Source organism: Coffea eugenioides, chromosome 7, assembly GCF_003713205.1.
Source record: "Coffea eugenioides isolate CCC68of chromosome 7, Ceug_1.0, whole genome shotgun sequence".
In the NCBI taxonomy this organism is placed as follows: Eukaryota; Viridiplantae; Streptophyta; class Magnoliopsida; order Gentianales; family Rubiaceae; genus Coffea; species Coffea eugenioides.
In genome coordinates this window covers 4,890,225-4,907,181 of record NC_040041.1, presented here as the reverse complement: position 1 = coordinate 4,907,181, position 16,957 = coordinate 4,890,225, and the positions used below count along the sequence as shown (strand labels likewise).

The 16,957-nt window shown below is 36.6% G+C and overlaps 2 protein-coding genes across 2 annotated transcripts; both read left to right on the top strand.

Moving 5' to 3' along the window:
• Positions 1-122: 122 nt before the first annotated feature.
• Positions 123-1,491, top strand: LOC113776694 (probable glutathione S-transferase). The gene is made up of 2 exons (XM_027321754.1): positions 123-440; positions 1,147-1,491. The coding sequence occupies exons 1-2, from the start codon at positions 123-125 to the stop codon at positions 1,489-1,491; spliced, it is 663 nt and encodes a 220-aa protein (XP_027177555.1).
• A 7,129-nt stretch (positions 1,492-8,620) lies between these two features.
• LOC113778412 (PH, RCC1 and FYVE domains-containing protein 1) lies at positions 8,621-16,437 on the top strand. Its single transcript, XM_027323816.1, has 9 exons — positions 8,621-8,777; positions 9,679-9,765; positions 10,516-10,605; positions 10,691-10,765; positions 10,852-11,046; positions 11,822-13,891; positions 14,871-15,017; positions 15,221-15,600; positions 15,938-16,437. Exons 1-9 carry the CDS (start codon positions 8,727-8,729, stop codon positions 16,056-16,058), a joined length of 3,216 nt encoding a protein of 1,071 aa, XP_027179617.1. The 5' UTR covers positions 8,621-8,726; the 3' UTR covers positions 16,059-16,437.
• The last annotated feature ends 520 nt before the right edge of the window (positions 16,438-16,957 follow it).

The following is a 16,957-nucleotide window of genomic DNA, read 5'->3' as shown; positions in this document are numbered from 1 at the left end:
TTTGCATAGAATTCAACATCTATATTAGATAATTTTTCTATATAAAGAGAGATTCATGGCAGTGGAAATCATCATTACAGCTAGAAATCAAAGCAGAGCAAGTTTTTGAGGAGAAAAAAAAGATGGCAAAGGAAGACGTTCTTCTTCTTGATTTCTGGGTGAGTCCCTTTTGCAGTAGGGTGAAGATTGCATTGGCTGAGAAAGGTGTTGCTTATCAACAGAGAGGAGAAGACATATTTGGAGGCAAAAGCGAATTGCTCCTAAAATCAAACCCAATTTATCAGAAAGTTCCTGTGCTATTGCACGATGGGAAACCAATGTGTGAGTCCACCAATATTGTGCAGTACATTGACGAGACTTGGCCTTCCCCTCCACTGTTGCCTTCTTCTGCTTATGACCGAGCCAGGGCTCGATTCTGGGCTGACTTTATTGACAAGAAGGTGGGATTTGGCAGCAATCTTCTTTCCCTCTTTTTGCTATATATAAACTACTATGATTGATATGAAGTTTCAAGTTTTCGTTTTCTCTGGTATTATCAATTATGTTGCAGTTTAAAACACTGAAAGGGTAATTTGAAGTAAAATTTCGTTAAACAAGCAGCAATGCAGTCCAAATTAAGTACTTTTAGCTTAAGAAGAAATAAAATCAACTCATTTAGAATATCCGGTTGCTAATTCTTAACTAAAGATTCATTAGCGTAAACAATGAGGTTTATTAACTTAGAAACTCAATGGTTAATTGACGATTTACAACTTAAGATGGATTATATATGTTGCATTTCCCATATTCTAAGCCAACTTTTCACGGGGGTATCCAGGCTTCGGGTAAGCCGGACCCGACTAATCCCCCTGTGGTTCAAGAAGAGAGGCCCCTTCCCGTTGAACACGTTAATCCTGGGACTCGAACCCTGGTGGGGGATGGACAACGTACCCTGAGGAGGGGCCGTGACCAACCGAGCTACCCAAGTGGGGCAGTCGACAACACATTCATTGATACAAATGTTCTAGTATTACAACTGAGTCTTTTTAATATTTGGTTTTATTTCTAAATATTTAAAAAAAAAAAACCAATTTTGGCTTATATTGCAATTGAAATCGTGTTATAGTATATATATATCAATTGTTGCTAACAAATTTTGTGGTGCAGCTCTTTGATGCTGGTGGCAACATTTGGAAGACAAAAGGTGAAGATCAGGCGGCTGCAAAGAAAGAACTCATTCAAATTCTGAAGTACTTGGAGGGAGGTTTAGGGGACAAAGACTATTTCGGTGGTGATAGCTTTGGATTTGTTGACATTATAGCGATCCCCCTGACCAATTGGTTCTTTGCTTATGAGAAATTTGGGAATTTTAAGGTCGAAGAAGAATGTCCCAAATTTGCAGCATGGACGAAGAGGTGTTTGGGAAGAGAAAGCGTTGCCAAAACCCTTCCTGATCCTCAACAGGTTGTTGAATTCGTCAGTATGATGAGGAAGATGCATGGCATTGAATAGAGAACTTGCATGGCATTGTTGGGATCGATCACTTTCTCCTTTTTTATCTTTTTGTGCTTTGGATTGATCGCTAATAAAAGAAAAAGAAATAAAGGAATGGAAAATAGTCGTTCTCCATATCCTTTTCTTTCATGTATTTGGTTGTTTGTGGGCAGAAAGTACGGGAGAATGAGTCCAATTAGGCCTTGGGCCCTTCCAATTCAACTTCAGGCAGCTGTACTTTGTAAACTCGGTGATTAGCTATTTCATCATCTTTTTATTTCCAAAGAAATCGGCTTTCTGATGATGCACTTTCTTTACATTGGTGGCACACAACTTTCAAATTTCAATTCATATAAAAAGTGGAAATTCTTGTATCTTTTTAAGGTTTGAAGTCTATCCTCAAACAGGTTACGCAAAAGAGAGAGAGAGAGAAAAAGAGAGAAAGGGTACAACTTCATCTAATATATAATTACATAAAATATAACTTCATTAATTAGTGTTCAATGTTCAGCCTAATTCTGCAGCATTGTAAGCTATTTCAAATGTATATGTGTGTTGATTTGCAAGTTTGCATGTAAACCAAGGCGTTTAAATGGTCTTGAAAATTGAAATGTCTCTGTCATTTTTATGAGATAAAGCTTTTTGTTATTTCGTAATGGCAATTAGTGTCTGTTCATCAACCGTGTAATGTCTGCAAAAATCCACCCCAATCCATCCGCACCTGTGGATTGGGGCTCACAATTTTCATATCAAATAAATTTGTCCTCGAGTGTATGTATATAAGTTGGAATAGAGTGTAAATAAATTACAAGTAAAGTGTAGATGATTTATAGTATGGTGTAAAAAAAGAAAAAGAAAATGACCATTTTATCTTGAATAGGGTAAGACGGAACTTGTGATGCCCCGATGCTCCTCCCTTCTGATCACCCAAAAAAAAAAAGAAAAATCTAATAGATTTATGTATACAACTTTGGATTCTTATTAAAAAGTATATTAGTACATGAATAATAATCAAATATGACATCTTTGTTATATAAGTAGTTTGTCATGAATTATATTATGCTGAATTGATGAATTGATGTCACACAATTCACTGGTTTTGTATTTAACAGACGACTTTTTTTTTTTTTTTTTGGTTCTAGAAGTTATTTCTTGTAGTGATTATCCATCATGCATAAAACGACAGTACCCTTTTTTTTTTTGGGCTGTGAGACGGCTGGCTGTGCATAAGCACCATCTTTGTAAATTCCATTTGCGTGGTGCCAACTATCCAAGTTACCCCATAGAAAAAATAATCCTGCATGGACGAACCTACCGAGGCTCGCTTGTTCGTGCTTAGCAACACTAGTCTATCTGCATAGAATTTCACACTTACTGCAGATAACCCTTTTATATAAACAGAAACTCATGGCACTGGAAATCCTAAATTAAAGCTCATGTCGATTTTCTTGGTTTCTGGACGAGTCCCTACTGCAATAGGTCAAATTTGTATTGGCTGAGAAAGGTGTTGCCTATGAATACGAAGAAGAAGAGATATTTGGAGGCAAAATAGTATTACTTCAAAATCAAACCCAGTTGTGCAGTACATTGCTGAGACTTGGCTTTCCCCTCCATTGATGCCTTGTTCTGCTTATGAACGAGCCGGGCTCGATTCTGGGCTGATTATTATTGACAAGGTGTTGGGATTTCGCCGGCATCTTAGTTCTTTCCATCCTATTTCTTTAACAGATATTACTACTATGATTTTTGTGAAATTTCAAGGTATTATTGTTTCCTTCGTGAAATATCGATCCTATGCATTTCCGATATTGCAATCCGTCGTCGATGCCCAACTTGTACGTATATAATATGAAAACTTCTTAAATTAGGTGAGGTAATCTCAAACATGAGGAGAAATATTATTGATGGTAAGAAAAAAACTAGGCAAGAAATTTCATACTTATCAAGAGGGCGAAAAGTCCATGAACAAAGAAAATCAAGGCCCCTATCCTAAGATTTGACAAAGCTTTTAACATATGTTCTTGGATGAGATAAACGCAGGGCCATAGGGATGGAATGACTCCTGAGTCTAACTTTCTAGCTTGTCCCCTTCCCTTTGTCAATAAGGGGAACCTATGTTTTGGACATTTTCCAAAATCAAATCATGTGGACGTAAAGTCTAGCTGATAGACAACACACTTCAATTAATTAAGCAGGAATGGACTTCATTTTCTGATGGCCATGAAAAAAGATGACATGGGTTTGGGACAACCCTCATGTGAACTGCCCTACATTGCTAAGATGTTAGGTGGTTGTGAGGTAATAATCTTTGATCTCTGTTCTCTAACCACAGGTCCTTGCACATGCTCCCAAATAATTTTTCTTGTCCAGCTGAATATTCATGCATGTATGTTATAGACTTAGCAATTACTAGCTAGAATCTGCTATCAAATTCAGCCACGTCTTTGAATGAGTTGAAGCTTGAAAGGACTCGTATGGATAAATATATATATATTCCATGATGAACTTTTTTTTTTTAAAAAAAAAAATAGATGTGCTTTTACAAACAGAAAATCTAGACAGCTAATGACGAAATGTGACATTAATTTGACAGGTTAATGGATACTCCATTCATACAAATTCAGTGGTTCATTGACATCATCATCAGATTAATTCCGAGCGACTTTGATAGGTGGGATTAATTACATGAAGTTTCAGAGGATATAGTCGATGTTTGAGATCACATATTGGCGACAGAATTGAAGAATTACAGTCAAGTATTCCAGTAATTATCAATTGATTGATAGAACTAAGATAAGTTCAACTCAAGAACTTCACTTGCCACTCATCAATTTAATTTTTTCTATTTGTAATGTTCTCAATCTGCATTGATTCCAGCTGGAAATGTGTAGCTCAACCGTTAAATAGATTAAGATAAGATAATTCCGCCTGGCTCTTTCTGTTTAGATAATTCAAATTTATTTTGCATGCTATAAAACTTTAGGGTAAGCTGTATGGTTTAGCATTTTTTCATATGATTCTCTCAAAGTTATATATAATTTTTCATGATTTAGATTTGGTTTTAAGTATTTAAGTGACAGTCCTCCATATAATAAACCTAGTTGAAATGTCAAGATTATCTTTATTTAAAAATAAAAATAACTAAATTAGTGAAGATATGTAAATGGGATTAACTTTTTATATACTAACAGTGTAATGATTTTTTTTTATACTAATAGTCATGAATTTATGCCACATATGCATAATTTAAATTTTAAATTTGGATTCATGTTATGTGGCATGATTTAAACCTGTTAGTGTATAAAAAATTATACACTGACAGTGTACTCATATAAATTTACATATTATGGACTATGGATGAGACTTTAGCACCCATGTCATAGTATTTTTCTATATAACCCTTTTATGGTTTTCAAATATCTATTTAATCATTGGTTAACAAATAATTTCCATCTTGACATTGGGGCACCTTTAGTCAGCTTTTTTTATGGAGGATAAGTTCCGTCATTTTGACACTCTAGTTTAAACTATAAAAGGGTCATGGATAACCTTTTGTAATTGCAGTAGGGTTGGGTGAATACTGCTAAGCTATAGAAGGATAAACAGAATGGCGAAAACAATGAAAAACACAAACGCATATAAATTTTTTTATCATCCCAATGGCCCTATGAATGCCATTGAGGATTGTTGCTATTCTGCATCCTTTCTTTTGCCCTGTGGCTTGACATGAAAACCAGCATGTTTTGTTCATTTATGTACAGTTCGCATTTAGTACAAAAGAAGTATTTGTAACCGAGCCATCAATAGGTCCAGAAAACTGGACATGGGGTGGGCATTAGACCCAGCAATTACTGATATGTCTACCTACAAACTTCATCTCAGTTTGCATGCTATTTATTCATGTCCATCTCAGGAGACAATGCACAACTGCATAGGACCTTCTTGTTGGTTGTATACTTCTTCTTGAATATTCACCGATCATTGTAGCAGGTGGTCGATGTTCTGAAGTGATATAGATGCACAAGATCCCACTATCTTCCTTCTCAATTTTACTGCCCCAAATTGAATATTGGCTACAGTTCATGTATTGGGAAATTTAACTGGAAAAATCCAAATTGTAGATGATGTAACGCCTTCAAAGTCTTCAAACTTGTGCAATTGATTATTCACCAATCATTCGCTGCCAATATCAAGTGTTTGATAGTAGCTTTTTTTTTTTTTTTTTTTTTTTGAAAAATCATTCTAGGATACCATTTGTGTGAAAAACAAGGTAAACATGACTAAGATCTAATAATAAATTAAACAAGGTCATTTTAGAGTTTAAAAATAATAATAATTAGAGTTGAAACCGACTCTATCAAGGATTGGTCGAACGTATGATGGGTTAACACTAACTTGAAGGAGTCCATATGTTAGTTTTTTAAAAAATAACATTAAATTGAGAAAGTATCTAATTGATGCAAACAAATTTAGTTGTATGCATTTAAATAGTACCGGTGTTAATTGGGTCCTCGATATGTAAATCTTTTTTATTAAGAGCTGTAGGTATTAGTAACATTTAATAAGTTCTTAGACAAATTTCCTATTAATGATTTCTTGATCTCTCTTCCTACTATTCCAACATACAAACGAGGTAGAAGTAACTGGTCTGAATGCACAAACCAGAGTTTGGATCGAATATTCCCTATTTAGTACTCGTATAACTATCGGTTTCCATTACTTAAACACAGCAGTACGTTCTAATTAAACAAAGAAAACAAATTGCTTCTGGGGTTTGAGAATTCTCTGTCATAGAAAATGATCCCTGTACTAAAAAACTTAATGATGCGGTATCATTTTCCCCTCTATATCATTCGTACAAAGAACTGTACTACTACCAATAATCCATTGCATTGTCAAAGCTAGCTTGCACATGCAAAATGAAAACAACTACACCGGCAATAAATTTGAAGCCTAGACCTAAGTTATGATGGCATTCATCAATATTGTCTTTACATGCATCCTAGCCATCCATACGAATAGCCCACAACTTTTTGCATCAGCTTTTTAATCGAGTTCCCTCAAGTTTTATGCATGTTTTGTACCCTATATGGCTGGCTGGCTGGCTGGCTATATATATAAGGGCACTCTATGGACTTGCAAGTGAATAAAATATACTCCTCCTACAGCTACTAGTAGTACTATGCATGGCGCCCTCTTGTACAATCAAGAATGTTGAGTTCAATCAGCGGCTGGTAAATTTGGAAGATGACTAACGGTGGCCATGTGAGAAGGACAAAGCTGGCCACAACCACCAAACTTGATGCTTAAACCAAAGACTGATCATGCCATAAAAGCATCAAAATTAGCAGTTGATTTTTGTCCTTGTGGAAAACCCCCAACCAACAAATGGTTAAATTAATGAACGGTCCAAGGCTCGAAGTAGAGGAGGGAGTACATGGATACTCGCATTCTGGAAGTTTAATCTTCATCTTTCCATTATTAATGTAATAAACATATAATACATTTGTCCTGTGTATTTCCTTTATGTTAGCCATGAAAATATATCATATTAAGGCCATTTCACCTTTCACTGTACAGCAAGCACATCTTTTTCCTTTTTTTTTTTTTTCGGTTTTGTTTTGTTGCCTAATTTGTGTTCTCGAGGAAAACTGAAAACCAATGTCTGAAAAGTGAAACCTTCTCAACTATAGGAACTATTAGAAGAAAGGCGACATAAAAGGCTCAGATGGGTCAAAATGAGAATCTATTAATTGCTTGCATGAGGTGATTATCCTAGTGATTAGAAGATTGTAATCAATAGGTTTGAACTTTAAGTCAAGCGACCGATGAGAAAGTTGGGTTGAATTGCATGGTCCTACTACGTTTTCACCTTTGCCAGAATGAAGGGTCCTACTACGTTTTTGGCTGACTTTTTGCGAACCTAACTTTGGAAGCATTTGATTTCTACTGGTACTGGTGCATACAAACAAAGCGAAAGATAATGAGGGGTTTTCGGTCATGATTCAGACTGACAACAAATTGACACTAAAGAAAGGAAGCAAGCAAAAAAGCCTGGATATTGCTAGATATTCAAGAACAAGATGTCAACAATGTTGGCAGTTTCAATGATCTTCTTAGTTATTCTCACTTTTTCACATTGCAGGGCATGATTTGCACAAAATGTACATCAATTCAATGTTAGTGCCTTATGAAGTCTAATCTAATTTGAGAAAAAAGTTTAAGATGCATAATATTTTGAAGAAAAAAATGAATAAAAGTGATTTTCGCGCTTCTAAATTAGTTCCTAGCACTTCAATTTACTCGCTGAACAGTGCCACTAAAGAATACAAGCAACTAAGTTGAAGAGTGCGTGGGAGGCTAAAAAGAGTTGTAGTGTTTTAGCTCGCAACTTACTTCGAGAAAGTACTGAAAATTACTGCAATAAATGTGGCCAATGACTATCCTTATTTCAAGGGAGATGAAGGGCAAGATGTACAAAATCTTGAAATCTTGTATCTTAAAAGATCCTTGGGGAACAGTTTCAAACAACCTTTCAATTAGGGAGAAATAACAGTGAAAGGTCATAATCTTGGGTGATTACTGATTAGATTGGATAGCCTAAAATAATATGTACTCTATAAGCATGTTCTAATGCTGAACACGTGCGGTATAGTTGAGTAACTTCCATAATAAAACAAACAAAAGACTCGGCTCCATCCTCTTTCTTCTGCACAACACCCAAAGTATGGGAGTTGTCATGATGCAAGAAGAAGAATAGGATCACTACTACTGCTACTATCATTCTCTACACTACCCAAGAAAAAAAAAGCAAAAGAAAGATTGAAAGTCGAGAAGTAGTGAAGTGAAGTGAAATGGAGGGATCCCATCACACTTTTTCGCTTCATTTCCGTCTTTCTCTTCTTTTTTTTTACCCTTTTTAACTTCCAAACCAAGAATTTCCAGGAGTGCTACTACTAGTTGAGTCATCCAGTTCTACTGCCATAGTGATAGTGCCACTTGAAAGTTGAAAGTTTGAAACCAAGAAAAGTAGCTCTTCTCTCGCTTCTCTTGCTCTCTTTAACTGCACTGAAATGCTCTTCTTCTGACTACAAGCTTTCACACATTCTCTTGTGTTTTAAGGTTCCCCTGAAAGGAAACCAAATCCTTTGTTCTCTGTTCCTCTTGTCCCTCTCACTCCCTCCTTCCCGTATTCTTATTGCTTCTTTCTATATTAAACATTCTTCAACTTTACATGAGTTCTCTGGGAAAATATGGGTGAAGAACATGTAGCATTGTGCCCTTCTGATAGAGCAGTTGAACAGGTTTTGCACCCCTCCTTTTCTTTCTTTGAATTCTTTGGAGTTTAATGGATTTGAAAGTTGAATAATGTCTGTATACCAGTTTTTTCTCTTGTTATCTGCCTCAGAATGCCTAGCCTATGACCATAGTTTATTACTACTGGAAAGAAACTTAAAAATCCAACTTGGGATCAGTGCTGTTTCAATTTTAGGAGCTGCTATCAATGTTTCTGGAAATTCTGCTTGTATTTGTGTTCTAAATCAGTAAAAATATTTGCTTTTCATTTTTCTGTTTTGTTCCTAGTGCTATTGAAGGTGTGATATTGAGTTTAATTGCCACCATTTGTTCTTTTCCCAGAAGATTTCTGCAAAATATTTAGTGAAATAACCCATCATTTACATGCCAAATTGCTATTTTTCTTCGACTGCATGTTTAGTATTCTTTAATCTTATTCAACGAAGTTGGAGGTCTTCAAATTGCTGAAATGACATCTATAAGAAATTTAGAAATTAAAGTTAAGACATAAAAACTTGGTTTGTGCCTTACCCAACTTTCTGCTAGTTGTTGAATGTTATTGATTTGCACCATATTGCGCTTTAAGATTTTTCTGCTCATTTGACCCCTGGTAATGAATGTCCAACTGACCTTGCTTTTCTCTACCCTTTTTCCTTCCTTTCTGTTCATGTTATGATTACAGCTAAATTATCGTCTCAGTTTGTGGAAATTTGCTAGAGCAATTGTTTGATCTCAACTTCCTCTGTATTTGATCCATCCAAGAATTGTGCATTTGTGTGCAGAAGACAAATTCTTTTTCTAAGCTACTTTCTTTGGGATGTATAGTTTGAACTTCATAAACTTAGCATTATTGCTTAGCTTAGGGCTTTAGGCTTCATAATTGTTGCACTAATCCTAAGCCAAATGCAGGCAATTGTCGCGTTGAAGAAGGGTGCACACCTTCTGAAGTATGGCAGAAGAGGGAAGCCCAAATTCTGCCCCTTTAGGCTTTCCATGGTAAGCTTAAAAAGACCTAACATGATATTGTGTTGTGAGACTCCACTGTGCAAAAGCTTGTAGTTCATCTTGTGGGTTGTAATAGAAAGTCTCATTCAGGGATGAGTGGATGAATTCAGCTTATCAGAATATTGTCTGTTGTGTTCCTTGAAAGTTCCTACTTTGGGTAGGGGATGAAGCTCCAAAAGGCATAGTGAAATTGCAGTAATCTTAAATTTATACCAGCTAGCTGGCATCTACTGGTCTTCCTAAGGTTTTTGTGTCTGTCAATAAACAACATTCCACTTAATAATTTTTGAGAAAAACAGAAAACAGAATGATGTTATCTTTTGATTTTAGGCCTTCAAGTTTGATATCGAGTAAATAAAAATGGCTGGAACATGTTACTATGGAAAGCAACTGTAAGTGTCCACTGAAACTTGAAATGAACATTATTTAACCATTTAAATTATTTGTTATGCAGATTACCTTTTGCGACTTTTATTAGATAAACTGGGAGAAATCTCAGGCATGTTGCTATCTAAGAAGAAGTTCCCATATTTTTGTGTACCCTTATTTATTCACTTCCAATTTGCCCAAAAGTTTTGTTGCACCCTACCTCTTAGCCTAATTGAATTGACTTGATAACAGCTCAATCAAGTTGACCAGTCTTTCAGGTGTTTTTCTTTTTTTAATTGTTGCTCCCTGTTTAATTTTTCTTGACCTGAAAATCAATATTTTTGTAAGCCTGAAGGATGGTTTTGATTTCAGGATGAGAAATCTTTGATTTGGTATTCTGGTGAGATGGAAAAACAATTGAAATTAAGCTCGGTTACAAACATCATTCGCGGTCAAAATACTGTGAGTAGAATGAACTGTCTCTTTTGGGATTTCTTTTCCATTTTGTGATATAGACGCCCTGTTAATCTATAATGCTGAATTTCAGAAACAAATGAAACCAGAAAGAGAAAGTCAAAGTTTTTCACTTATCTATGCGAATGGTGAACGCTCTCTTGATCTGGTAGTGGATTTATTTGTATAAATTTTGCATTCCTCGATCATATTGTCCTTACTAATGTGTATGCTTATTCTCTCTCTTTCATGCAGATCTGCAAGGACAAAGCACAGGCTGATTCTTGGTTTTTAGGCTTGAAATCTATAATATCCAGGAGTCACCATCGTAGATTGTTTGGCACATTGAAAAACCAAAGATGGGCTCAAAGTTGTGTCAATAGTCCAGCTAGTTACATGCGAAGGAAGCAAATTCTTGGAATCACGGAAGAGACAGCTAAATCATCTCAGGTTCTTATTACCTTTCTTTACCTGGTTATTAAAACAAGAAGCTGATCCGAAGAAGAGACCTTCTTTTTAGGATTTTCTCAGAACGTCTTCATTTCTTGTTTTGGTGTATCTGTTTTGTTTGCCATTCCTTAAGCAGAATAAGGTTGCAACATGCTGGAATAAAATTAAAGGGTGTACTAATTATGAAGTTGTACTTGGCTCAAAAAGAGGAGAAGTTTTACTTGGATTAATTTCAAATAGCAACATTGAATAATTGGATTTAAGACCTTGAAGACAGTAAGAATAGAAAATGATTAACGTCTGAAAGATAATTTCATACTAATATGAAGTGTGAGTGATACTTCAATTGGAAACAAACAGCATCTTGATGGTAAGTGTAGTCAAGTGATAGTCCCAGTTGATTGTCCACTATTGCTGCTGTTTATAACTGATGTTACAGATAACTTGGCTTAGATGCATATCTGTAAAAACATCATATATGTTTCATTTCAAATAACCAAACAACTTTGACCTAGTAGTATGTGCACTCAACTCAAAGAATCCTATCAAGCTAATAGCGGACATTATGATAAATTTTAGTTCGTTTTTGTTGAAAGGTTCACGGGCATTTGTGTTTCCCAGAGAAAAGTCATTCCCAATTTTTTGGTTTTCTTACTTGTCTTCCTAGGAATCTAGTTGATGCCTGGTTCTTTTCGGATTCTAGTTTACTCCTTGTCTTCCTATGCTCATCAGATTCTAAGTCATTGAGAACTTATTTAGCTTTACTGATGTGAAGGTTCAAAGCATAGATGGGAGTCCTGCACAATCATTTTCAGAGAGGTGTTTTTCGGATGGGTTATCATGTTCTTCTGATAGCTTTTATTCGGAGTCAAGTCTATCAAGTACCCAAAATTCCGTGGATAACTTTAACACAAGTTCTCCATATCTTGGCCCTGATGATCTAAATAAGAAAGAAGCAGTTTGTGCCAATACAAGAACCCACGTTCACAGCCTTAGTCAGCTTGGGAGACCCCCTCGTAATTTTACCCAATTAGGAATGGATGTCTTAAGAGATCTTCTGATTTGGGGAGGAGGAGTAGAAGGAGGATGTTTTGCTGGCGGTGAAGAGCAATGCGATGCATTAATACCCAAAGTGCTGGATTCTACCATGATGCTTGATGTGCAATCAGTGTCTTTAGGGGGGAAACATGCTGCCTTAGTCACCAAACAAGGAGAAGTCTTCTGTTGGGGTGAAGGAAAGAGGGGAAGGCTTGGTCACAAACTCGATATGGATTCTGAATGTCCAAAAATTGTTGACTCCCTTAACAGGGTTTTTGTAAAATCTGTTACATGTGGTGAATATCAGACCTGTGCTCTTGCAGATTCTGGTGAGCTGTACACGTGGGGTGATGGTGGTTGTAGTGCCGATTCAGCAGGTGGAGATATAAAGCAAAGCCATTGGCTGCCAAACAGACTTTGTGGGTTGCAGGATGGTGTTTCGATAGCCAATGTTGCTTGTGGAGCATGGCATACAGCTATTGTATCTGCAAATGGGCAATTATTTACTTTTGGTGATGGAACATTTGGAGTACTTGGTCATGGAAATGTCCAAAGCATTTCACGCCCTAAAGAAGTCGAGTCACTTGTTGGGCTATGGGTAAAATCTGTTGCATGTGGTCCATGGCACACAGCTGCAATAGTGGAAGTTGTGACAGATTGTTTTAAAATCAAGCGTAAAGGAGGGAAGTTATTTACTTGGGGAGATGGGGATAAAGGAAAGCTTGGTCATTCGGATCAAGAGAGGAAGCTTTTACCAACATGTGTCACAGAGCTTGTTGATCACGATTTTGTTCAAGTTGCATGTGGAAGAGTGTTGACTGCTGGACTGACTAATATGGGTAAGATATATGCAATGGGAAGTGCAGAGCATGGGCAACTGGGAAATCCTCATGCCAGGGATAAATCAATAACAATTGTACAGGGGAAGCTAAAAGATGAGTATGTTAAAGAGATCTCTGTAGGTTCTAGTCACATTGCTGCCTTAACCTCAAGGGGCAACGTTTTCACATGGGGAAAAGGTGCAAATGGACAATTGGGACTGGGTGATAGAAGGGATAGAAACTCTCCAACTTTAGTAGAAGCCCTCAGGGACATGCAGGTAGAACATATTACCTGTGGATCAAGCTCTACAGCTGCTATTTGTTTGCACAAATCTGTTGCTACAACTGATCAATCAGCTTGCAAAGGATGTGGGACAGCTTTTGGATTTACAAGGAAGAAGCAAAACTGCTACAATTGCGGGCTTTTGTTCTGCCGTGCATGCTGCAGCAAGAAAGCTAGTAATGCATCTTTGGCACCTAGCAAAGTTAAGTCATTTCGCGTATGTGATCCATGCTTTAAAAAGTTGCAAAAAATAGCTGATTCTGATGGACAGTATAAGCTTGATTCTCAGAGCCCAAGATTATTATTAACATCACTGAAGGCTATGTCTGATGAAAAAGAATACAGAGGAGATGGAAGTGGTGCATGGAGTAGAATGAAATTGACAACAAATTACTCTGAAGAGAAAGTTCAAGGGGACAAACAGCAGCCCTTGGACTCCACTTCATCTTCATTGGGTGGATTGCACAGGTGGGGGCAGGTTCCTTGCCCTCGAGCTTTTAGAATAAACTCTGGAGACCAAAGAATTCCCCATCTGTCTTCCCTTTCACCTTTGAGGACTCAATTAGCTTCCTCTTCTCCAGCTAACTTCCAAGCACTTCCTTTGGTTGTGAAATCTGCATCTTTTGCTGCTATGAATCAAGAGAAGGACACTTTGCTATCAGATGAATTCCTTCTTGAAGAAATACGGAAGCTAAGGATTCAAGTATATTCTTGCCCCTTCTCTTTGAGATCAAATTTCTGCAGCTTATACTTGCCTTTAACAGTATTTCGTGGAGGTATTAACTGTCTGTCTGTGTCCCTCTCTCTCACTCTCACAAATTCACACACAACACAAACTAAACAGTCCAACAATAATTGATCAGTACCATAGCTTAGAAGGAAATTTGTTGCCTGGAGGGAAGGGTTGTGAGGACGGGGGAGGCATGTGTGGTGAAAATGGACAAGTCTCCCTATTATGTGGCTTAGAAACAGTATTACCTTTTTGATGATCACCTTGTCCTAGCTTCCTCTTAAATAGAAGATTTTGGCTTAATTAGCTATATGCAAGTGTATTAAACATGGAAGTGGAAACCCTGAGGTTTGGTAATTGTGGAGGATTTGTAAGACTTTGTTTGGGTCAAGCTAAGGACTTGTGAAAGGATGTAGCTAGGGAACTTAATGACCAAGAGAGCCTTTCTGCATAGCTTGTTTGACATAATGAGGAACTCACGAATTTGAACGTGAAGGTGTGTCATAAAAAAATCTAGCTATGCGATGCATATTTCTTTCATCTACTTTGAAACTGATGAAAGATGTTCAAAGCATATACCTCATGCTTTTTGTACTAAAGTATTGCTGAAGTGGTAAGAGTTTTGTAGTCTCCCAAGTTTGCTGCTTTGATGAACTAGTAAACCATTGAAATGAAATTTGTGATGTCGTTATATTCAAATTGTCTCTTCTACACTAGGTTTTGGGAAGTGTGATCTAGTCTCTTACTTCACTAGTGAACCATTGAAACAAATTTCGTCACGTCGTCATATTCTGTTGTGTCTCTTCTACACTAGGTTAGTAATTCAGTGGAGTTTTGTTTCACTGACAATTTTGTGTGTGAATTATTTTGAAAATTAATTTTTCAATGCTTAGCCTTTCATGCAAACAAAAAGGTTCTCACTTGTACTTCCACTGTCTTCATTTTTTGAAAGTCTGAGAGTCTTAAAAAGCTATGCCAAACAAGAGATGAGGAAATTCAAGAATGTCGACGAAAACTGGAGGAAGCGTGGGCACTTGCAAAGGAGGAAGCTGCCAAGAGTAAAGCAGCAAAGGAAGTTATAAAAGCTCTTACATCAAGGGTAATTTTATCTGAATTCATCTTGAAGTAGACTCTCCCTGCATCGCATCCATTATTTTGAACATCATTTGCTAGTGGTGAAAATTTTTTTACCAGCTTAATGCTGAATTTAAAATATTAATTTTGACTTCAATGTTACATAACACTGGATTTATTTCTTACTTGAGAAGAGTTTCACAGGATATCTTGTGTTCTTTATTGCAGCTTAAAACAATGTCAGAGAAACTCTCTGCTGAAAGGGATCTTAAAGATCAAGCTAGTGTGGAGAAATTCACATCCATATCGTCCTCTCAAGTTGTTACTACATGTGAGCCTCCTGAAGTATGTCGAATGGAAGACAGAAGAGTGGATAGTGTATGCAATTCTCCAATGCTTTTTTCCAACACATTGAAGTATCTCCGAGATAAACACCGTAATGGAGATGCTGCATCAGTAGAGAAATCCTGTGCAGAAAAAGTAGATACTGAACAACTTGGAATAAAGTCCTTGAAGCTCGAATGGGTAGAACAGTATCAACCTGGCATCTACATCACACTCACAGCACTGCCAAATGGACAGAAGGCCCTCAGGCGAGTTAGATTCAGGTAACCATTTCTTCTTGGCGGTAAAACTTTATGGTTATGCATGCAAGATTTGCTGTCAAAACAGCTTTGGAGCATAGAGATAGTTTGCATATTATAGGAGCATAAATTAAAAAAAATATATTAAATTGCATCACCACTACCATTCAGGTCAGCTTCTCATCATGAATTCTGGGTAGCATTCTGCGTTCACTCCGATAACCTTGATCCAGAACAAGAGAGGAGTGAACTTTGAGCAGCTAATATAAGATTATGAATACCTTAATTTGTTTAGTTTGTCTTGATTACGATAGGTATAATATGTGCCAGCTCTTATTTTTATTGGCATGGGATTTTGCAGTCGGAAAAAGTTCACCGAGAGAGAGGCAGAAAGATGGTGGGATGAGAATCAACTGTTAGTGTATCAAAAATTTGAGATTGAGGAATATACAAGTTCAAATCAAGGTATGATGGTGTTATGAGGTTTCCTTTGGCTTCGCAGCATCTTCTACTCTTAGTGATGCATCGTTCAAATAGCTTTTTCATGTTACCAAATGCGAAAGGCTATTAGTAATTACATTTGCCTGAAAATTTTGTCTTCTGGCTTTTGCTGCCACAAAAGTTTTTCATCCATGTTGTCATCTTTTGTATCAATTTGATTCTCACAGTTTACTCTTGATGGTGGGTTTTGAAACTTACTTTTGTTTCTGGAGGGATTCTTTGCCACCCGAGTCTGACAATTGTGTATCCTTTCAATGTCCTGCTGCCCAATCTATTAATCTGTGACTGTGTTTGATAGGCAGGTCTTTCTGAAACATGTACGAAAAGTGTGGGATAGGATAATGAACATTAATGCTATTTTAAATTTGTATACATTAAGATAACTTTTCTTACCCCAGGCAATTTTATTCAGTTGATTTTCGCCAATTTTACGTATTCGTGTTACTCTATGAATTTTGTTTACCATCTGGGTTCGTAGCCAAAAAAAAAAAAAAAAGATCTTGTGCCATGCTTGATCCTGACCAGAAGAATGCTTTTGGAAAGTAATAAAGATTCTTTTTGTAATTTGCCCATCTCAGTATACTTTTCATTTCAAAATCATTCTAAAAAATTATTAGAAGAAAACCAGTTGAATTTTTACATTGTTCATTCGACATTAATGAGGGATTTATCTAAAAGGAAATGTAAATCAGGATTCTTCCATTCTAAATGATCGCCCATCCAATCTAACATGTTGTAGTGGTAATGAAGGTGTATTTGGACATTCTTGAATGTATTAAAGTATTGCGTCCGCAAGCAAATGCAAATTGGGAGTTCTGAAATCTTTTCACTAAAAAATAGTTTTAAAAATAACCGTAGAGTAGTAGTACACGCTTACAAG